The sequence below is a fragment of the Gavia stellata genome, chromosome 16 (assembly GCF_030936135.1).
Source record: "Gavia stellata isolate bGavSte3 chromosome 16, bGavSte3.hap2, whole genome shotgun sequence".
NCBI classification, from domain to species: Eukaryota; Metazoa; Chordata; class Aves; order Gaviiformes; family Gaviidae; genus Gavia; species Gavia stellata.
The window spans coordinates 12,609,794-12,633,833 of NC_082609.1; the positions used below are offsets into that span (position 1 = coordinate 12,609,794).

At 40.1% G+C, this 24,040-nt stretch overlaps 1 protein-coding gene across 4 annotated transcripts in view; it reads right to left on the reverse strand.

Moving 5' to 3' along the window:
• The window catches only part of CSNK1A1 (casein kinase 1 alpha 1), a 35,483-nt gene extending 12,046 nt beyond the window's left edge, over positions 1 to 23,437 (reverse strand). For 3 of the 4 annotated variants that reach the window (XM_059825528.1, XM_059825526.1, XM_059825527.1), the window contains exons 1-6: positions 23,199 to 23,437; positions 22,240 to 22,346; positions 9,614 to 9,740; positions 7,800 to 7,898; positions 5,310 to 5,393; positions 1,851 to 1,990 (exon numbers count right to left, since the gene is read on the reverse strand). In XM_059825528.1, the coding sequence (XP_059681511.1) occupies positions 1,851 to 1,990; positions 5,310 to 5,393; positions 7,800 to 7,898; positions 9,614 to 9,740; positions 22,240 to 22,346; positions 23,199 to 23,321 (680 nt within the window). In that variant the 5' untranslated portion in view covers positions 23,322 to 23,437. The remainder of the gene's footprint in view (positions 1 to 1,850; positions 1,991 to 5,309; positions 5,394 to 7,799; positions 7,899 to 9,613; positions 9,741 to 22,239; positions 22,347 to 23,198) is intronic. The other variant, XM_059825529.1, reaches the window with a different exon arrangement.
• Between the last annotated feature and the right edge of the window lie 603 nt (positions 23,438 to 24,040).

Below are 24,040 nucleotides of genomic sequence, written 5' to 3' on the forward strand. Positions count from 1 at the left end.
CACTCCTCTTGACAGCAGCTAGCTCTGAGGTGATTTCAGCTGTGACATGAAACCACAGCCAAAGACAGAGGGATGAAAACTGATGCGAAGACCACAAACTCCAGCCTGCAAAACTTGCTAATTCTATTACAATTGCAGAATTTAATCATCAACAGAATCAGTGAACTGGTATGGGACCATGTCACAAAATAACATTTTCTGAGAAGGGAGTGGTAAATTCAGAAGCAATAAAGGTATTAATAGTTTCCATCCCCCATACAGTTAGTTGTTTTAATGTTTAATTTCATGACTGTGTAGTAGGAAACATTTAGTTCTGTAAATCTGTAATGGATATATTACATTTGAGCATATACTGATAAAAGTTATTTTCAGGATTTGGAAAACAGGACAATACTCTCCATTACTAAAAGAAGAAATGGATAACATTGTGAACAGCTCCTCAAGAATAGCTGTCATTACATATAGAAAAACATGTTCTGCAACAGTTAAAGTACAGCACTAACAGTTGAAATATTCTGCCATATGCTTTAGGACTGGTTTCTCTTAATTACAGGAATATATTATTTGTTTGCCTCACTGTTGGCTTGATCTAGACAGTTTAATAGCTTTTAGCATGCACCAAGCTACATTTCTAATTGTATTAGAATTCCCAGTACCAGCAGAGATGGTACAAGACCTCCAACTAAATTCAAAAGCAATAGTCCTTTGCAGTTCCCTCCCTTCACTGTAAGGTGCTAGCACAGGTATTCCCTTACAAGAATGGCTTGGGTTCTATGAAATGTACTTACTTCACAAATGACACCTGTCATTTACCCTACTTGACCCACATGTCAAGTAGGCTTAAATAATAACACTGACAATGAAATACACTTAAGGAACCTTAAGGCAATTAAAGCAAAGAGGAAACATGGAGCATTTTAAAGCACAAATATCTAAGTTACATGTTCTGTTGAAGTTGACCACTAGAAAATCTGTCATTCCCATCTTGATTAAATTGAAGATCAGAGGCACAGACATTCATGAAAGTTTGAACTATGTCTAAGCAACCTCAGCATCATATGATAAAGCACACTATTACACTCATACATTACAATATAGATACATACAGGTAAGGAAGAGAAGAGAGGCATCAGTTCTTATCTCATGAGTACCTAACATACACTTCCAAAAAACCTAAAGTGTTATCTCCACTGGACCACTGCTAGGATACTGTAGTAGCAATATGCGTTTGATCCAGATGATAAAAATGTGTTTGTTGATTAAGCAAAGCTCAAACATATAAATATATATGCACACACACACATACATATATACATACAGAGCCACAACTATGGTTGTGTATACCAGAAACCAAAATACAGTGTGAGTGAAGTAGAAGATCTTTAAGTCTTGCTTGCAGGCAAAAGGATAAACAATAGTTTACTAACTTGAAGGGAGAGTGAGAAAACAGGACACAGACACTAGCTTTAGAATACCCTTTCTGGCTACAGAACTGCATCTCAAGCCAGTCAGCAGTGGCATCAACAGGTACCAACTCAACCAGGAAAGTGCACTGTTTTACTTGTGAAGGTCCTCTGACAGATCCACATGAAAGTACAGCTTATCCTTTAAAAAAACCACCAGTATGCAAAACACCCACTTCATGCCTGCAAGACTGAGACTCTCTTCAAGAAGCAAATTATGTGCTTGGATTTTTTTCCCCTATCCTTGCATAGGAAGTCAAAAAGAAAAGCACTTGTAAAGGGATATATACACTTACTCATATAAAATTAGTTCAGATACTTCAGAAGCTTACAAACAAGGTCATCTTGCAGCCTCCAAAAGCACAGCAGTAATCTCCTTGAACTCACCTCTGCTCAATGCCAAGATGTGCATTGATACTGGCATATCGAGCTGTGCCAGTGAGATTTTTGTCTTCTCTGTATGGTATGTGTTGCCTTGTCCTGTTGTCCCGGTACTTTTTGGCCAAACCAAAGTCAATAAGGAATAACTTAAAGAAAAATGAAAATAGATTATATTCCTATACAATGCAAGGAACCCCCAACCTCTTTCACTAGGCATTAGCTACCGTTTAAGACATCCACGCAATGTAACAGCCTACAGTTAAGAGGAAGCAAAGTAACAGTGCGGTCACAACTAGCTTTAACTAGCCAGTTCAAAAACTTAATAGTGAATTAGTTCAAGCCTTTTCTCAATCCAGTGGAATAGATTAGATTGTGCTACTCAGCATCTGTAGCTTAGTTCTACAACTATTTTATGTTACTATTGTAGTTTGTATCACATTAGCTCGGTAACTACAGTGCACAATTTAGGAAGGCAACTAATATGTGCGAAAGCACACTTCACAAAAACCCACTCACACTAGAGCAGTTTACACATACACATAGTTAATGGCAGCTCAGCAGCTTAATGCAAATGATGCACATTCTGTATTCTTCTCTGTGTCTCAAAGAGCACTGGCCATTCTGCAGAGCATAAGGCCAAAACCTTCAACAGCAAACAAGACATCTTGCTTTCAATCATATGCTCATTTTAAGACTACCAGAACACTACCACAGCAGCATGACACACTATTAATACAGCCAGGAAGCTAGAGCCTAGTACATTGAATCCAATTTAGGTTTCTAATAACCAAGCTTGCCCAGTGATTTGGTATTCAGCAACAACTGAGTGTGTGCTAATTAGTGTGCTAACAGCCAGCCTATCTACAAAGGTTAATACAGACTGTACCTTCCTGTGACAAGATTTCAGGACTAGCCAAAAAAGCTGAGGCAGAGTACGTAAGGAACATTTCAAATTCTAGCAATCAGTCTTCAAGCTACAAATCATCAGGCTGAGCTCCCGATTCCAGCGCTGGATTAATGCTACAGGATCAGGGACTACAACCCCTACAGATTAATGAATACTGCAAAAGTAACTTGGGTGGGGGAAAGAGATGATGGAAAGAAGACATAAGGTTCAAGAAATTCTCAGTAAAAAACCTTTTCAGTATCACCTTAAAGGTGATTCCAAAACAGAAGATGCAGCTTTAAATGCAAACAAGTACTGGAGATTGATATGCAGGTATACCTGCATCCAAGACTGAAACAAAGGGTCACTCTGGCACACTGAAGCGCTGTGAATCATAAAGCAACACTCGACATGGAAGTATCAAACATACTAAAAGACTGAAAGTTTCTGAATTGCATGGTAGGCATGTTTTAGAATTCTCGTTGAAGATTTTCTAACTATAATAGTCTAGACAGGAAAAAAGAAAGCTAAAACCCTCTTAAACTACTGATGTTGGAGCAGAAAACCTTAAGCTGAAGTCTTCTCATGATTTATATGCAACCACAAAGCACAGCAGTTCTACCTTTGCTGTTCTAGTGAAAGTCACCCTGAAAGCCCAGAATGCTTTGAGCAAGAGGACGTAAAACCAAGCTTTTTAAATCAACTACACTGGTCAGACAGTTCAGGGAAGTCGGAGTCTTGTCTTTGTTGCGCCCGTCACAGCTACCACTAGAGGTAGTTATTCACTTAGTGAGCATGGACATGTTCTTCAGTTACCAGGAAATTAGCGATTTTGATACTAAACTCCTAAAGAAGATGGTATAAAGCTTCTGTGGGATTACTATACTGCAAATGCAACTTTCCTAGAAGCAAAGCCCGAGCTCAAATGCAATCCCTTATTTTCTGATTAAAGCTTTCTGATCTGATGGCAGCCTCTGATATATGGTTTGCAATAGCTACTTTTGCAGGGCCGCTGCCCGTTAGTTTACGCAAAATACTATGCCTTGAGAAGGAGGGAAAACCAAACACTATACACAGTCAGAATATTTTCACTGCATGTTTAGTTACAAACACTTTAAATAATTCAAAGTCTTCATGTGCTTTCTGTAATCCTGGGGATCTTGCCGTTAATCAATGGTATGAAGGGACAAAGTCACAGTTCATGAAATCAAAATAGTTAACACTGGAAGTGTGCCCCTAATACATAAATAGCTGGTGTCTAGCCCTGTTTAGCACAGACATAGTAAGACTACTTTCTTCAAAAGAGTTATAAAAGTAAATGATGCTCTGCCTCTTCCACAGCTGCTACAAGCTCTCAATTAGACCTGAATAAGGTAATTCTGCATTCTCTCAAGTCATATGGATAGAACCTCTTAAAAAAAAAAAGAAATCAATTCAGCAACACAGACAAGTAACCGGGTATTATTTTAGAGCACTGATTCCTCTGGGGAAGTTTACTGTTCCCTAGCTTAGGCTCATTCTGTATTTCCCATTCTAGATGGGTGGAAAGCAAAGGAGTAAGTCAATCTTGCGAAGAGTCAAGCTGGAAGACACAACCTGATTAGGATGAACACAGAATGTACCGATGCCAGCTAGCAGGACCACAGACATATTCCCACAGATAACCTCATACCACCTTAATTCTGTTTGTTGCACAATCAGCAGGAAATTGGAGAAGTAGGGCAAGATTTTTGCCAAGAGCAACTAGAGAAGTAGATCAAAGTCTCTGCCTCAACTGATAAGAAAGTTTCAGAAGCAGAAAACAGAAGCCTGTCAGCTTGCGTTCAGCAGCTAGCTGCCTGGGATTTAATAAGTGACGACTATCACTGTGGAAAGCTACGGACTGATTCTATGGCCAAACTTCTGAGCTATGATTCATATTCAGCAATTTCCAGCTGTCCTGCTACGAACTGGCACACGTCTTCATTTCTCTCCGATTCATCTTCAGAGTCAGGAGTACTACATTTAACACTACAAGATAAGCTTGTGCTTCTCCAAGACACAGATTGCTGGAGTAATTTCATTTTATAAGCACAATGGAAGAAAATACGAGAGTCCTCATTACACATTTGGAAAGATTTTGAACAAAAACTGCAAGGGAAGGAGTCTGGCTGAAACGATAACAGAACTTCACTGCGTTCAAAGACACTGCAGGAACCCTATGGGAAGGCAAGCTGACAGCCCTGTGCAGCAGCCCTGCTCTTTCACTAGGGTGGCATGTCTATCCTTCAACACATTCAATAGATTACCTTCGAGTTTTAAAGGACAAAAAAACCCCCTGCTTCTGCATCTGAAATCAAGCACGTATATTTAGCCCTTTTTAATATCAACTGTAGAAATAATTCCACAATTTAAACAAGCGCCACAGAGAAACATCTTAGTAATGTTACATGTTTGCCAAGTATGTCTGAATAATGCCAACATAAGAGGTGCTTTTGCAAGGTCTACATTCTCCAGAAAAACAAAAACAAAACCAAAAACAAAACAAAAATAAAGCACATGAATTTGGGGTTGAGGTTGGAATAGGAGACAGTTCAGACCTGGTTTAATCCTGAGAAAGATGGGTCCTGAGAAGTACTAACAGTCATGCTTCTTTTCCTCTTCCCCACTGGAGATTCTAAACACTGAACAAACAATAGAGGGTGGCAGTGCATCAAACAGTATTGCTTACATTGCAACAATGGCCGGCGCAGACAGGCAACACCGAGGCGTTCGAGAAAGAACAGGGTAGCCAAATGCCATCCTTCTTCCACCAAGCACTGTAGTTTTCAAAAAACTATGTATGTTTGTATTATTATTTTTTAAATTTATTTTTTTTTTAAGCAGAAAATTTGAAAGATGTGACAAAGGAAATTTCAACTGCGAGCCACTCCAAAACGGCACTGCCTTGACCAGGGATAGCAATGGTGACATTTGGCTCTATTAAAAAAGGAAATTGAAATTTTGTTTACAAAAGCATCCTTCAGTTCCACAAACTGCCCTTCCCCCAAAAGACATTTAGAAAAAGTAAATCTTCAGTAAGGAAGAGGTAGAAGGCATTTAGTCACCTTAAAGTTTACTTTCATAAGCATGCAGGGCTTATTTCTAGCAGAGCTGAAAATGCATCTTTTAAGGTGGGAGCAAAATTTCTCCCAATCACCAAATTAAAATTTGAAAAAATCAATTTAATTTTTTTAAAAAATGTAACTGACAGGAAGCTACTGGAACAAGATTACCATGCTATTCTAGTCTTCGTGGCTGATTTTCTTTAAACTGTGTATAGTTACCTCTAAAACCCCCAAAACTACACTTAGTTACAAAAAGAAACAAAGTAAATATTATATGGTGGCAAGTGTTCCCTAGATAAAGCAATTGGTTCCAAACTGAAGCAACCCATTCCTCATTTTGCTCATGTAAACCTATCAATTTGCACTTCCGCCAAGAACTACCTCCCTAATCTTTAAAACCCTGCAACAGTAATGAAGCCCATGCCCACAGTGTTTACCACGGTATCATTGCGTGGCTCCCAACCTAGTCTACTAATGGGAAAAAATATAATGGTTTAGAGGCAATTTTGTTTTTTCATTTCAGCTGATGCAAATCTAATGTGTTCCTCCACTAAAGTAAGCACAGCAGCAATTTCTAGGCCATTAATCCACATCAAGATGAAACAAAGTACAGCAATGCCAACCTAGCATGACTGTGCAAAAGTATAGAAAAATGGCCCAAAAAGAACAATTCGAAATCAGGAACTAAAACTAGGAAAAAAAAAATTAAAGTTTTCAAGTTATACTCTAAGTCATGCCAGAAAATTAAGGAGCCTAACTGCTTGACACAGCAGAGGAAAATAGAGCTCTACAGAGTGAAAGTATGAAACTTGGGAACAAGCAAAGTTTAACAGCAACAGGATTACATAAAGACTGCCTTTCAGCGGGACTTACAAGTTTTTCCAACAATGGTTGTATCTAAACATTCAGTGCACTGCACCTCTTCAGACAAGAGCTGTTATCTCATGTTAATCAAGCTTTCCCCTTCTAATGTTCATGGCCCTGAAGTTGGCATTCATACAGGCAAACAAAGGTAAACATTTTAAATACTAGTAGTGCCTTAAGATGAGACATTCTCGGATGGCATATAGAGAAGATAAGTGGGAATCTTGCTTCCAATAAACAGCTTGATCACGTACATTTGTCCTGAAGTTAATTTCTATTAAGTAGCATGCTTAATGCATTGCCAATGCTGCCTGTCTGCCCGAGCTCAACATACAAATTGCAGGATTAAGCATATTTCACTCAAGAGAACTAAAAATAAAATAATAAAGTTTTCTTCTATATAAGGTTTTCAATAGGAAACATGCACTTCTGACTACATTTTCCCATCCAAACAAGTGCAACAGCCTCAGCCCACCCTGCTTTTTTTTTTTCCCCCCAAAGTAAATTGAGAGCAGTTTTTGTTGTACAACATATTCAGGTACTCTACAACTTAAGTTTTCCAACAACATATTTGCATAATTTATTTATCAAGGCAATTGATCAACATATTGGCTATTAGTCATATCCACAATTCTGATGGCTGAAAAGTTCTCTTTACCAGTCTGTCACTGCAAGATTTAATGCCCTGATGACTGGTAGGTCAGGAGCTCCCACACTGGCACAAATTCTTTTCATCCCAGGAAGTCAGCCCCAAAGCCAAAGCTAAGATTTGACTTTATGATTGAGGGAAAAAATGCTATTACAACAGTCATCTTGATAATGAAACTCCATCACTAAGAAAAGTAGCTAAGTATTTTCTGGGGTTAGTTTATAATCTTGTTGCAAGCCTAGAAATCATCTTGCAATCAAGTGCATCTCACAGGGTGGGTCAGAGACCCACATGTGTATGCCACTGCATTTAGAAGCTGACACTGAGAAATCCAAGTTCTCATATCAAAGAACATGGTTTAACATCCAAAACATCAGTTTTAGCAATAAGTTTTAAAAAGGTTGTGCAGCTTGAATCAAGTAACATAGCCATTCCCTTTGCATCTTTTAAACAAAGAGCATTAGACTAACCTTATTACAGTGACGCCCAATACCCATTAGGAAGTTATCTGGTTTAATGTCTCTGTGTATAAAATTCTTTGTGTGCACATATTCAATTCTACTGATCATCTGTAAAAAAAACAACAACAAGAAGCAACAACAAAACAGGTAAGACTTCAATGACAGCAATACAATTTACTTACACCTTCAATGAAAGCATGAATTTTTAGCGTTACCTTCCTCTGCAACTTATGTTAAAATACCATAATCTTGGTCAGGAAATGACAGATTAAATAACTGAAACTATGTCCCAGACATTCAAGTTCATGTTCTAACTACAGTGTCCCATTAAAGAGTAATTTTTTTTTCTTACTTCAAATAAAGGTTTTCTATACCTACTGGAAGACAATTTTAAAGCTCATTCCCTCCCCCTGTCCCAGTTATTCATTCATCTGGTTATTCATTCATCATCAAGCGTCACTTTTCCAGGTAACAGAGCAAGTAACAACTTGACTGTAGCCCATACTGTCATATCTAGGCTACCGTGACCCAGGAATAACAGTCAGCAATGAAGACGCAGAGAAATTCTGGCACAGCTGTATCGTCATTAGGGTCATGTGATTTCCTGTGCATGAGATCACAGCACATGTATTTATGTGGTACAGCTTTTCAGCTACTAAAACATTCTTCATGCAGTCTTTAGTGAGTCGAATTGTTACAACATCATACACTTGACAGCTGTTCTACTGGACTATGCCCTAAAAGCCAGTTCTGTGCCCTGATGTCATAAATCCCACCTATGTTTCCCAGATGACAACTAGTTAGTGTGTATCATTCAAAGGAATACTGCACAAAAACCATACAGGTTCCCTGGAGATGCTCTAACACCCAGACTCTAGCTAACTGAGCAGGCAAATGGCTCTCTAAAGCAAGCGTACCACTCACTTAAGGCAGCTGAGAATAGGGACAGCTGACCTTGTCTCCATACAAATGCCGTGAGCTTCCTTGGCCAAGAGCCTGGGATTCTACGAGCATCTGGCTAAGCGACAGTTTGGTACCAACATCAATTACGTAACATTAGATGAAATTTAAACTACCATTGAAAATTCAACTCGAGAAACACTTACTGCCTTTCAAGTAGCTGAAGACAGCACAATCAAGCTATTTATTAAATAGCAAGAAATAAATAAGCCTGGCCATTTCAAATGCTGTACTCTCATGACCAAGTTGAAAAAATATCAATTGCTAGAAAAAGACTTAACAGACCTCAGTTTTAGAGGCCTTGATTAAGTTTGAGGTAGAGTGGCATCTCCACTAACAGCTTTAAGAACTGTCTTTAAGCACCACAACAACCAAAACAGTATTTATTAGCTCATGGTCTGGTACTAGAAGTTACAGGAGGTTGTGAATGCATAGTGACATTCAGTAAGAACAGACCCACAGACTTGCATGCTGCCCACCTGTCACTGCAGCTGGCCAGAACATAACAGGTTTCCATTGAATCAGATCAGCCATAACTGGAGACTGCTTCAGACCTTCTAATACCACCCTCAAGGCTGGTATCAGGAGTTAATCCACCTGTATTAGTCTTGGTACTTTAAGTTGCACTTGTCAGATCTGCAGTGTCAAGGAGTTGGTATCTGCGCTGCCCTCCCACTACAGGCCTACGTTCATTTTGTATGCCACAGCACACAGAAGCCACCATTACTTCGTTCCTATATAGGTCAAGTTTTCACTTAGTTATATACAACACTGCATAACCCATTATTTAACCTACTTAGAGAACCACGTTGCACAAAATACTTTAGGGTTTTAAATTTCCTCACAGTAAGATTTGTACGTACCTGGTCTGCTAACATAAGTACTGTTTTCATCGTAAACCTGCGAGAACAGAAGTTGAATAGGTCTTCGAGGCTGGGACCAAGAAGATCCATAACTAGAACATTGTAGTCCTTTTCTTGACCATACCACCTGCAACAAAGAACATTACTCAGCATTAGCAGGAATACTAATGCAGCCCAGGATACCATTAGCCCTCTTGGCTGCCAAGGGCACATTGCTGGCTAACGTTCAATCTTGAAAGCTAACTAAAAACTAGGGCTAGTAGTGTCTTATTTTTCTTGGAAAAAAAGTCTTGAGAGCGACACAGAGTACACAAGTTGGCAAGCGCGTGCGCACACATTTAGTTTTCCCTTAAGAGGAAACACTACTACACTTTAGCAGCAACTGAAATACCAAACACTAAAATCAAAATGCAATCAAAGCAGAAGCCATTAGATGTCAATATACTGAGGTGTGTGTACAAAGTCTGAACTGAAACTCATCTGCAGCACACCTTACACTCCTATCATCATTTCCTGCGTTATTTAACTTCACAGAAACATCTTTAAATGCTTTAGGCTTTGTTTTCAGCTATGACTTCTCTGCAACAGACCAAATCAGCTCATGCTCATTAACTCACATACTACCTCTTCGTTCATTCACCCAAATTTAACAAATGACAATCAAGTTCTACTGTCCTACCAAGTAGAAGATAAAGGCTCTTTACCAGTTTTCAACATCACAAAACCCCACTTTTTCGTCAAAAAAACCCACTTTTTTGTCATAAAAGCAAAAATACAGATGTAGCAATAGACCAACTGCAGCCAAACAGACTGTGATAACCACCCTCAAGTTGTCTGATATATCAATTCGAGGCAAAAAATGAAATGTTGTCAATGCTGTGAGGACAAGCAGAAGGCCTCCCATGCATATTTTTCCTTCCAATCCATGTCCAACATTTCTGTCATAGTATTGCTTTATATTATCTGCAACTGGGGGAAAGTATTTCACACCACCTAAGCTGCCTGAGAAGGCCTGGAGTCACGCCCTTCACTTCTGCAGATCTCAGCTGTGAGTTTCCGTACTTTAAACGGACACTAGAAGAGAGAACCTGAATATTCTTCTCTACAGTCCTTCTGCACATCCAGATACCTACAGTTAAGCAAGAGATGAGTGTGAAAAACTGTTTATGAAGCTGTGCTGAGTACTAGTACATCACTGTAAAGATTCAACACCTTATTGATCAGAAGGCTGCATTTTGCCTTTGCTAGGCATCTAAGTCCTTAGGACAAAGACCTAGTACCAGCCATCAATGGATAAGGCACTGACCAGCTCTCTCCTGGTAGAGTCTTGAAGTTTCCAACAACAGTAGTGCAGACAAGAGACACCAAGAATATACCCCATAATAAGAGGATGCAGATAAAAAAACAAAAATAAAAAGATTCAGCTCAAACACAGTAGTAGCTGGGGCTTAAAGACCTGTACAGACATTTTATTTCCACTTTAGGCAATGACTCCAGGAGACTAATGCATAGCTGTCTGGAAAATAGTTACCACTGATAAAGCAGACAAATTCCATGGTACTCACAGGATTCCAAGCTTAGCCACGGCAGTAAAGTAAAACGTATACAAAACCGCAGAGAAAAGATTCTATATTTGGATTTGTTTCAGGAACTACTGGCCTGTACCTTCCCACTGTTGGGACTCTAGTAGAAACCATGCACTTTGTAACGCATAGTTATAAATTTGATAAAACTTATGTATGAGCTGTGGATCATAGTCATTGTTTTACAGGTTGGTCTAGGACCTTTATTCATTCCCTACATCAAGAAGGGATGCAGACAGTAAGTATTTTGAAAACAGTCATTCAAATGATACGTCAACAAAACGTTTTCCTCCAACATGTCAACAATCATGCCAATACTGTAAGTACTATTTATCAGTTTTTACCTTCTAAAAATTCATTGAATGTACTATGATGTAGAAAAACCCAACTTACAAGTGACTCAACTAGGAAAGCATGCTGATGGTATTATTTGATAAAGTTTGTAATTATGAAAAGGTTAATATTCACACTGTAACCTGACACCGAGCCATGAAACGTAGGCATTTTGAAAAGACCTGCCTGGCAACGCCCTTTTAAGGAGCAATCAGAAATGCTCAAATGCAAGAGCAATCGAGTATTTAAAAAATGCAATGTAGAGATGGAGAAAGAGTCAAAATGAGATGCTGTTGAGAAAAGTTTAGTCAACTACAAACCAGCTTCGGTTCAAGAATTACTGACTATGCCTGTAAATCTACTTCTTGGTTTCTATCAAAGTCACCTGTACAAACGGCTGAGTAGTTTTGACAATGCTCTATAAACAACTCCATACATCGTGGTTGACAATGAAATATTATGGTCATCTAGAGTAATGAAAACTGGGCCAAATGATCTGCCTTGTTATTCTGTCATATGACATTTAGGTTTTTTGTGAAAAAGTCTAAAGAATAATGAGCTGAATTGAGGCATTCTAAGGAGTAAATCGAGATCTAGATAAAATATGATTTTCTTCAAGAAATGGAATTCCAATTCAGATGCTGAGTGTAATTGTTCAGGACAGTAATGGTTCAGTGCCCAAGAGACTGCAGTATAAGGGAAAAGGATCAAAGATCAGTCTTCAACTGAACTAAGAAAATTTAGTTACAGCATCACAGAAAAGTGAAGCTAATGAAAAGGAAGCCTACCCTGGGAGCTACATTTAAAAAAGCACTTGGTTCCTCTATAGGGATCTCTCTGCTTAGTAAGTGCAGTAATTCAGGTTGATTGCACACCGTCCATTTGGCCTACTTCTACATATGCACAAGAAAATTTTAATCTCCTGACCATTTTTGCAGTGGTGGAAAACAGAATCAACTCTGCAACACAAACAAGTAAGACAGGACCTCTTGACATTTCATTTACATGTTTACCTGCCTATAATTCCTCACACAAGACTGCTGCATCTATTCATTTCACTACTGGCAACTGAAACTTCTGCTAGGGTATTGGAGTAATTTGCACTTTATTTACTTTGCTAACACTGCAACTAAGTTTTCATTTCCCTTGGAACATTTCCAGGGAAAATGGGATTAAGTAGTAAGGCTACATCATGTCCATTCAAAGTCTAGTAGCTGCTACTACTGGCAGCTCTGACTAAAAACGTTAGACGTCTTGGCTCTTCTTCGGAAACCTTGGATATTATGATACGTAAGAGCCTGCCAAGCACTCCTTACTCCCATATTTGCATAATCAATGTAAGATGGCATATAAGCACACATTTTGGATTAGCACAAATTCAGAGCACTTTGTTTTGCACTTTAGCCCAGTAGTGTTAAAACTTGCATGCCAATATGGCACCAAACTGAGCACAACGCTAAAAAAAGCTAAAGTCTCAAAGAGAAACCTTCAGAAGTTCTAATACTGCATCAGCAATGAAACTTGGAACATGCTACTAATATGAAAGAATGATCCATACAAAGCCCTGGGCAACTATTAGATGACATTAGCATCTCAGAACACAAGTGTTCCACATGTCTGTTAGAGCTCCATGGGCTTTTTTTTTTTTTCAGCACACTTGGAAGTACTCTCTCTCATACTAAAGTTGAGGAAGCAACAGCAGCAATACATTTTAAACAGGAAGAGTTTTGGAGGGGAGTGGAAAGTGGGAGCAAGAGATATAACTACTTATCAGTTCATTTGGGGCGGGTAATGACTCTGCATATAGTTACATAAAATATGTTATTTCAAAAAGAAAAGTTAAATTACTAGATGAGGAAAACTCATTATTTCTCTCATTCATTCCCACAGAGCTGTATGTCCCATTAGGACATATATCCTAAAGAGAGAATTTTGATTATGTAGCACAGGTCCATTTATACCTACTTATGCCAAAAAACCACACCAAGTACAGATTATTATCAGCTTTCCTGAAGAACAGCAGTAACTTATCTTATTGAAGACTACACAAAACATTAACACACAATATTATGAAGAGCTAAGATTTATCCTTGAACTGGCAGTGTAACACTGTATCATCTCATAGAGCTGTTAAGAACCCTAGTCCAGATTCAGGCTGTAAGGCATGCCCAAGCCCACACATGCAGGAATATGCTTCGTCACTCTCCCTTGCCTCATCTGTTTAAAGCTACAGATCAAATTACTACAGATCAGTCAGAATACAGCAAATATCATTTATGAAGCTTTCCGTCAAAGCATGGTTAAAGATTGAACACAGCGACCTTAATTTGACTTCAGTGACTTGTCTATTTGAAAGACCAAGACTCATCACGTCAACAAGTTTCCAAATCATGTGGTTTAGCAGCCTGATATATTGCCCCAGTATACATACACAGCTGAAATTCTGTAACATCTTGAATTTCAATATTTGTAGCTCTATGCAGAACAACTAAGTCACATGACACAGTGGTTTGAAAGTATTGGGTTTCTAAATACCATACAGTAAAGTGTATGATGCCAGATCACATGACAAGTGGATGTTTACTTCAACTCATGTGGGGTGTTTATTTTAATTCCCTTGACTAACCTTGAGACAAGCAAATGAAGTACTGATGCACATCTAGCACTTAGTAGCAAATACTGTAGTCAGGTCTACCCAAACTTAAAATCCTTTTCTGTTTTCAGAGCTGCATCCTTCAAAAATTGTATGATGTTTATTTCAGCAACTGCATATTTTGTAAATAATGCCAATGACAAAAGATGTTTGACAAAATGTTTGTTAATAGTTTGTTTTGTTTTTTTTTAACTGCAAAAACATTTGGTTATTATATTCTCTTCACATCTAGTGTATCTTCCTTTGAAGGAGTCAAATTGAGGTAAGCCAACTAGCAAAGAGAGGTGGGTGAAGGGCTAACAGAATTCAGACACAGGCCACGAAATTATAGTCCCAGGTTCAGGCTATTGACCACTTACACAATATTAGCAGATAACCATCAGTTTTGACCATTACATTGGCACTTGTAATTACAACAAGGTAACAAAACCAGCACAATTATCAAAGCTGTGTGAGCTGATCACATGATGAATAAAAGAAAAGGATTCAAAAGATTCACAGGAAAAAAACTCAATTTCAGATCAAGAGGAACTGAATTACTGAATAACTGTACAGCTGTTAATCACTGGTAAAGAAACCCCAAATCCCACACATTCTGAAACCATGAAGGCAGTAAAAGCATTGTCACCTTTAGCATAATGGCATGTCATTTTCTGTACAGCTTATTACATACAAAACCAGAACATCAGCTCAGTGTCACAAGAAAGCATTCCTACTACCAGAGCAACTATAACAAGACTATTTTGTTCCAGCTTAGTAAGAGCTCTCCTCAATCAACACCTGCTTTGCCAGATACCCTATCCTCCACTAAAGGCTTCTGTCAATTCGATCACTGGCTATTCCAGCAGAGCCTGTGGCAACCTGGAATTACAAACAGAACTGCAGAAGGTCATGCTTTTGTGAGACAACAAAGTATGTCCTGGTGCCTCACTGCAAGGAAGTACAATGCTTCTGTGACAAGACTTTCATAGTTAAACCTTTAGACTTCCAGAAACCTTTATAGTCACATTAAAAAAAGTCCGATTTGGACTTCTTTGATATTACATAAACTTTTACCACTTTCATAATTCATAGTATGTGACCCTATAGATTACTCTTTGTAGTCCTATGCAATTAGTTTCCCAGCACCGAGTGTTTTCAAACACCGAGTGGAAGAGTTCACATGACAAAAATGGAGATTGTCAGAAGAACTAAGGTGGATAAAAAGAGCTATTAAAACAAAAAGTGTACAGTGAACAACCAAGCTGGAAAGAACTTACTACTAGAATTACCCGAGATCACATTATTAGTAAGTTTGACAAGTCAGCAGGCACGTGAGGATGAATATGCAAGTCTGGAAGGCCTCATGAACACAAAGGATTCAGACACCCTACAGAAAGCCAAGAGACACTGAACTGATGAACACTCTGGAACTGTATTCCATTTTTGCAAGCACTAAGTCATTTGTACAAAAGTCTCTGAACTAGGCATTAGTCAGATGATGTGACTAAAGAGAAAACACAGACCTCCCTATAATCATATAGCTCTAATATCAGGCATCACTGAATAATAGGTAATCCTAACCAGTAAAAGTACAGGTATTCTACACAGAAACCATGAAGCAATCAGTATCAATGCTTAAGGCACTGACGTGCAAGCCCTGTCACCAACATTCAGGAAAGGAAATCCAAATCAGAACAGGCACAGAAGAGACCTCAAGAAAGATGAGAAGGTGGTGACCTCTGTAATCATGTATTTAAACAGTTCAGCAAGGCAGGTACGGAGTTATGCAACTATTCTTTATAGATACAGGAGGACTGCAATAGGGAGAAGGTTATTAACAAAAAAAATCAGGGAAGAAATAAATAGGAGCTGACTGCCTATGGATTGGTACAAGCATTTATCTTCAGGCACAGAAGCGCTCTCTGTCTGACAACAGAATCATGAGCACTGCCGTGCTAGCCTATAAAGTTTTAACATTGCACCTGACTAATTGACAGAAAGAATAGCACGTTGTCCAAAACAGGTGCTGGATTTGGACCAAAGTGGTTCCTTCTGGTCCCATGTTCTAGACTTCTCAGGAGAGACATCTCCTGACAAATAATGATGTTTCAGACAAATTGGAAAGTATATTCTGCCTGTAAAAATATACTAATTTGAGTCTTAACAGATACTGAAGCAACACATGTAAGAAAGGTCATCTATCATCATAAGATTCATGTCTAAGTTGACACATTTTATACTTTTAGTTTATCTCCCTTGAAGCTGGAAAAGCACTTCTTAACTGTTACCCAGCTAGGAGTAATACAAATGAACTTAACATAATATGGCATGACTGAAATACTGAAGTGGAACATTTAGCAGATGTCATCTAACATTAGTTGCCATGGTGAGTATGAATTAGGCCACCCAAGTACTAAATAAAGAAACAGCAATGAACACCCTACGCTATGAAGTTAGAGAGACTATAAATAAAATTCTGTATAATTTTTTGTATGGTTACAGGAGAAATACGAATACGTGAAGTATGCCCGTGCAACTCCTCTCCTAACCAATAAGGTAATTTCATCTGCCTAGCATTATGCTGCATACATACTTCGCTGTAGTTGACTTGCTGTCGTGCTAGCTGTTTAATGAGGTACATTAACACCTGGTAGGAAGCAAGGAGAACCTAAGTCAAGTTTCTTCTATAAAAGTCAGAAGGTTCAGTTGAGAAGGTAAGCCATTAATCCAGTAGGTACAGAAAACATCGCTGAGGAAAAGAGTGATTCAGTAGTACTTCTGCTGATCACCTGCTCCAAACAAGAAGAACACTGAACTGAAATGGCATACTTTTGCTGCTGTTTCTGGAAAGGCTGCGCTAAGGCAAGGGGAAAAAAGAAAAACACAAAACCAAAAAAGGACAGCTTAATTTGTGTTCAAACTGTGGTGTCTCTTGAATGCTTCTAAGGAGTTTACAACGACCAATTAAGACAGAAATTTAGACTGTTATAAAACATGAAATAGATTTTGTTTGAAGACACTCATTCTCTCAGTAGAAAAAAAGTAGGTATTAACTTAAAAGACTAGCTTTCAATTTTACTTTGAGCTACCAGAACAAGAGGCTTTCTCTTATCTACTAGAGTGGTTCTGCCCTTCAGTATGCAGCCTTAAGTAATAACAGAAGGTTAATTAATAGGAGCCTCTACTGCTAGAACCTTCTTCCTCATTACTTGCAGACCTAGATGCAAGTTATCAGTCTTACCAATGAAAAGACGACAGACTTTATCTGACTACTAGTTCTGTTGTATTTTTGGGTTTGTGGGGTTTTTGTGTGTGTGGGTTGGGTTTTTTTTTATGCTGCAGGAAGTTATTGGGAAAACAGTTTAAAATGAAGGTGTTGGAGAGGTGTGTTTACAGATTTTCAAGCACTGCTTAAAAGAGATCAAAATTTGAGGTGCTCAAGGAAAAATCCGTTGTGATAACAACCCTAAGATTACCAAACCTGACCACGTTTTTCCATTACATATATTACTTAGAGAAGATGAATATGGGCAGAGTCTGTTATTAATAGATTATCCAACAACATGGCAGTAAGCAACCAGAAGAATAAAAATTGTAGATGCTTTTATACTTCTTTTTTGCCATAAACTTCACAATACGCTTCACTATTTAGAAGATTGCATAGTGATACAGGGATGGCAACACTGAATTTCTTAACATCAAAATATTTTGCAAGAACTTACAGCATTGAAAAGTTCAGACATGTAGGGATTTACTTGTTCAGTTTGCACAAGAATGTTGCAAAAAAATCACTAAGTAGCTTTCGTTTTTTAAACATACAAATGACTAAACTTAAATATCACCTTGATTAGCCTCACATGCTGTACAGTATCTCTTCGGCCTTGCACACACAAGAATACATGCAGTATCTGTTTCACATTCACTAGGCTCTCTTCCTGCTCTCAAGTGCAACACTTCCAATACGTCACCAATAGCTACAGCTGGTTCCAGCATAGCTGTTTTCCATTTGAAACTAATGGTAACAAAAACAAGTTATCCCATGATACTGTAGGAGAAAAATCTGAAGCCCACTTTTCTTTCAAAAGTACATCTGAAAGAGTACCTAAAGGTAATCTTCATAAAGGATATGAACATAGCTGATAAATGGCCAAAATCAGGAATGGCTATCACAGATAATTCAAACAATTGCTTTTGTGAAGACTGCTTTAACACAGTTACACACAAAACAAAGTCACCAACACACTCTGCTGCATTCCTCCAAGCCAGAACCAAGAATTTGGGAATAAAGGTAGATAGTCCAAACTAATAGGATCAGTGCCCAGTTAACAAGATTACAGCTGAAAATGCTTTGCCACTGAAAAAGAGAAGAAAAAAAAAGAAAAAGACAGCTGATGGCTGAGAACAATGAGAATAAGCCCAACAGAATACTGCGGACTTTGCATTATGTCCTAAGGGCAAATCACATTGTTAGAATGTCAAACTTGGTCCAAGAGCCTTTTGTGAAAAATGAAGGTAATAATTAACCAAAATTTGTACATCAAGAACAAACCACAGCTTAAAAATCTGTACAGCATTCATATAAGGTTTTGTGAAACTCCGGAGACAAGTTCAGAAACTTCGCTACTCTTCCTGGAAACAATAAGCAGTGAAGTCAAATATTTGCAAGTCTGAAAGGGTTTAGAATATTCAGAGAATAAAGACATCCCAATCTCAATTTTTGCTGTTTTACATGCAAACAACATGTTCTGTTATAGTGGGAGTACCAAGGCCCCTTGTTCACCCTCCATGACAAGTAAAGGCTCACAGTTCATCCCACAGAAGCCATATTAAAAAAAACTTTTAACTCCAAAACTGAGATTTTGCTCACTAGCTTTCTTGCAATCAGCCAGAAAGGCCATCAAATCAACCTTAAAGGCTATAAAAAACCAAATTGCTTGGTTCTAGATAATTTAAGTGACACTCCAGATGCACTATCTTACCATTACTGAGTTTGCAATCACATCTAAAGCGCAGAACTCGGTTTTAAGAACAGGTGCCCAAAAATGCATGAGCAATCCATACTTTACCTATTATTTCAGCTTTGTGAGTCAATGAACCACAGCAGACCACTTCAGTAAGGCAAAGCCACATAATGCAACTTGTAGTTAGTTTATCTTGGCCACTGCATTACTTAAGTAGATGAAAAATAGAAAACAAGTCCCTCATTCTTAAATGAGGAATGCAAGATTATGTGCCTCTGTTTCCCAGATATGTAGCACTGAGATAAAAATGGTGCTGAACCCAGCTTATACAGCACGGCAATAAGAAAATTAAAGACTCATTCTAAGCTTTTCCATCAAATGTTCTGTTCGTGCTGTTGTTGTTTAAAGGTGTCCCATTACAGAAATTTTAATAAATGTATTGAAAGATTTCCCTTCAACTTGATTCATCCTTCTCAGCATACTGAGCCAAGAACAGCTTATTCCTACTTGACAGCATACCATTATAAAACAATAGTGGAACATGTATTACCAATTACACATGCAAAGTGACCTAAGTACAAAGTCATACATTCTCCCAGCTTAGCTGCTGCTAAAAACGCATGTCAGAAAAGCTTGAATTGTCTGAAACAATATGCACATTAATTTAACTTTGGTCTTACTCTCAGTAATCACCTATTCAAAGACATATCCTTGTGAAGCACCTCAGTGATACATCTCATTTGGTAGGCCAAGTCCTCCCCCTTAGATTCAAAGTACCATGGATTCTAATTCTACTGAACACATCACGTTTTAACGTTTGTCACAAAAACTGTGCTGAGTACCCTGCTCAGCTTCCTCCTAAAGAAGATAAACATTAAAATACTATTTTAGATTTCTTTAAGCATCACCAGATGTCATACAGCAAGATGACAACTAGTAACAGAAGCCTAGTCAAAGAACCTGTCAAGCAGCATCTGGTACATGCAAACAGGTTTAAAATTAATGCTGCTTCTGAAGACAGAAAAGGTATTTCCAAAAATTTTCTGAAAGACAGTTTTCTAGAAAAATATTACAAATATTAACACTGTGAGAACCTGAAAGTGAAAAACTTTAAGACTCACTGACATTGTCAAATAGATCACACACCTTTAGCACAATGAGTCTATGAATCAATTTGAGTTGAGTATTGCGTCAATTGTCCATTCTCGTTCAGATTCTTGTAATCTTGTATTATTGGGGGGGGAAGTGTCTGTTAAAGAAAGGTTGTAATCCCCCTGTGGTGGTGAGACTTCTAAACCACAGTCACTGGTTATACAGAAAACAAAGTCAGATACAAGAACATCAAATACAGCAGAAAGAAAACTTAAAGATGACTGCTGTAATTGAATCTAGATGCAAGTTTCTCAATATGAAAGATTACTTCCAGTATGTCAGCTTTAAATAAAACACTCTCACAGGGCATTTTAACCAAATTCAGTAACTTAAACAGTAGTTCACTTCTGTTACATGGAAAAGTTGAAAAAATTTGCAACTTAGGCCTCATTATAGCACCAAATGTTCGTTTACTTTTTCAAAAAAATTGTTTAAGAATGCCTGCTTTTCCAGTTTTGCGATGAAACATCCGATATCCGCCTGCTTTGGCTGTTATCCCTCTTTTAGCATGTAACTATACTGTGACAGCTTTCCAAAATGCAATTTCTATTCTTTCAGTTGTGAAATAAAGGCACTCATTTGAAGAAAAGAAGGGAACTGTAGTCTAAAATAAAGACTAAATCTGTTTTCACATAAGCAACTCTGTTTAAGCTACAAGTATTCTGCTTAATTCAGGTATGTTTATCCTATTCCTGCAAAAGGTTGTAGTGAATGAGGACAGATGGCCAAGACAACACTGTCTCCTCTGCTATACAGCTCCAGCTTACATTCCGGACTACAGCCAGCTGGGGGGCGGACGGGGAGGGAAGGGAGGAGGGGAGCTATAAACCTCAGAAATGCAGACTTGGTTCCTTGCTTTAGGTTTTGTTAAAATTAATACACAATCTAGAATATGTCATCATTATGACCTTATAATAGACCCTACAAGCCACTGTTCATACAGGTGCGCATACAACAAAGTCGGGGAAGGGTTAACAGATTAAATGGAATCCACAGTTGGACACAATATCTAAATTGAAATTGTTTCTGCAGCTCAAGGAACAGAATTCCTTTATGCCATAGTGCAAACATAAGAAATACTAACTTTAAAAACAATTATTAACGAAGTTTAAAAAAAGAGAACAATTTCTTGTACTAAGTCTTTCCGGAGAAAACTGAAGTTTCATTTAATCTATTCTGATGCATAGATTCAGTAATTGGGAACTACACCAGCTTAACACCTCAATAATCTCAAGAAAGTAACTCCGCCTAGAGTCCCCCGCACCAGTGATTTTCTTTCAGATCAGGAAATTACTAAACACTATTTAAAGTTTCAGACAGAATATGAAACAAGGAAGCCCCACAACAAGCAACTGGGAGGGATTAATCTTGGCACTTTAACTGTACGGAAATCCTAGTGACGCATCTGTTGCGGGTAACAGAAAGGGGCTGCCATTTCATTCCTGGTTGAGGTTCTCTGTAGTCTCAAGCCTCGCAGCACATAACTATGAAAGGAAAAGATACATGCCTGAGCCCGTCCCTTGTCCCAACACGAGAAGGGGGAGGGTTAATCACGTCCATCCGCCATTTTCTGAGCGGAGGAGGAAGACATGTTGGAACAAAAAAAAAAAAAGCAAGCAAGCAACAAAAGAAAGCAGCCATTTCCAGTACCGGCTCCAAACTCTCAGCCTCATCAAAAACATCGGCTCTCACTGAAACAGTCTCACACTTTGTTCTAATCACAAGAATTTCTCACAGCTCAGGAACTGCTGAAGATCTCACTTTCAAAGCACAGTATGCACAGATAAGAAAAGACAGCAGGCCGGTGGGGAGCATACCCAACTAGTTGTAGAGCTTGAAATGGAGCATTTTTCCCCCAACAGCTCAATCCCTCCCAGATACATCTGTTTTTAATGGTGGTGTCCTGCCTCATGCTAACATTAAAGAAAAGTCACTGTACTAGCATACAGGAATGATTCCTACCGTATATGCGGGATGCCAACTCCTCCCTGCAGAATCTTGTATAGTTTGCTTTCATACAGCAGCTGAGGATGTCTAGCCTTCTGAGACTCCAACTTTACAGCAACTTCCTACAGTGAGAGGGAACAAGGAGTCAGAGCAGAGCGTCCACCAAGCACAGCCTTGCCACTGAGGTTTAAGGGGCACAGCACTTCAATATCCCCCACACACCCTTGCTGCAAATGCTTTGAGGTGTAATTTTTTTTTTTTAAGCTCTCCGTGCTCAACATTCTGTATTTTGTTGTGTCTTCAAATAAAATCCATATCGTGATGTTTTGTACATAAAATATCCATCCCAGGTCATGAAATTGAGCTGGAAATGTAAAGTCTTCAGATCCATATAAGTGAGGAAGAACATACGTGGGTGTTTCTTCTTTACAGCTCAGAGCCGTGAGGGGGAGGAAGAAAAGAAAAAAAAAAAAGCTGAAGAAACACGGGATCTTCTTTGTTTCTGTTACTGTTGATGAAAATGACACAAAGTGTTCCCCAGCTGAGAGAGAGGGGGATTGATGATTGGCGGGAGAGGGACGACTTTGGCCGCTCATAAAAGAGCGTTTTCCCACAATGGTGGTCTCCTCTCCCGACTACTCGCAAGCGAGCTGTGCAACTGCTGGGTGGGGGAGACCACGACCGCACGCCCCTGCTGTCGGAAGGGGCAGTGCCACCCCCCCAGGGCGATGAAGGCCCTCAGGCAGGGGAAGCCCCTCAACCCCGGGGTACACACCTTCACCCCCCACCCGCGGAGGGCGGCTTAGCCACCCTGGCGAGATGGGGCCACAGGCAGCGATAGCGGGGGCAAGGGGGCCAAAACCAGGCTTCAGGTCGGCCTCGGGAAAGTTATCGCTGGTCTCCGATTCCCCCGTAGTGCGGAAGGGACCGCGCCGACGGGCCCAAGGAGGTGAGGGAGTGCGAGCCGCCCTTACCTCCCCGTTGGTGATGTTGATCGCCAAATAGATGTCCCCGAAGGAGCCCGACCCGATCTTCCGCACCAGCTTGTATTTGCCTCCGACAATGAACTCGGCCTTGGAGCCGCTGCTACTCGCCATGGCGAGAGGCGGCTAAGGGGCCCTCCCGGCGCTGAGAGACTCGGGGGAAGAAAGAGGGGTCTGCCACCGCCCCAGAGGAGGGGAAAGGGGCAGGGGAGGGAAAAGGGGAGGGGGGGGCAGAACAAGGAAGGCTAGTTCCCGCTGGTCAGCTCCAGCCGGGCCCCTCCGGCGGGCGCCCCCCTCCGCGGCTCTGTCCCGCTCCCCGGCCGGGCAGCGCTCGGCTCTCGGCGCCCTCCAGAAAGACGAGAGGCGGCCACCGAGGTGCTGTGAAGGTAGGGAAAGGGAGAGGGGGGAGGGGGAGGGAAACGCGAAGCCCGCTGGCTCCGCCGGGTCCCGGCCGCCGCCGGTCCCTCACTCAGCCGCCGCCGCCATCTTGTCTCTCAACCGCTCCTATCGCGGACACAAAATGCCCCCAGCCTGCAGCCGCCGCTTCTTCACCGCGCGGGGCACGCTGGGAATGGGGCGGGGCAGCCAGCGCGCATGCACCAGGGGAAGACCGCCTCCTTCCCGCAGCGCGCCTGCGCGCGGGGCTGTGCGGGCGGGGAAAAGGGCGGGGAGAAGGTGGCAATGCGCCCTCTGCGCACGCGTACGCACCTCCCGCCCTCAAAGCCAATGACCGGCGTCGCTCTTCACCCGCCCCCGGCCCACCGGCTCATCGCGTGCTAGCTGGACGCATGCGCACCACTCGAAACCGAGCCCGGGCGGAAGAGGCAGGAGAA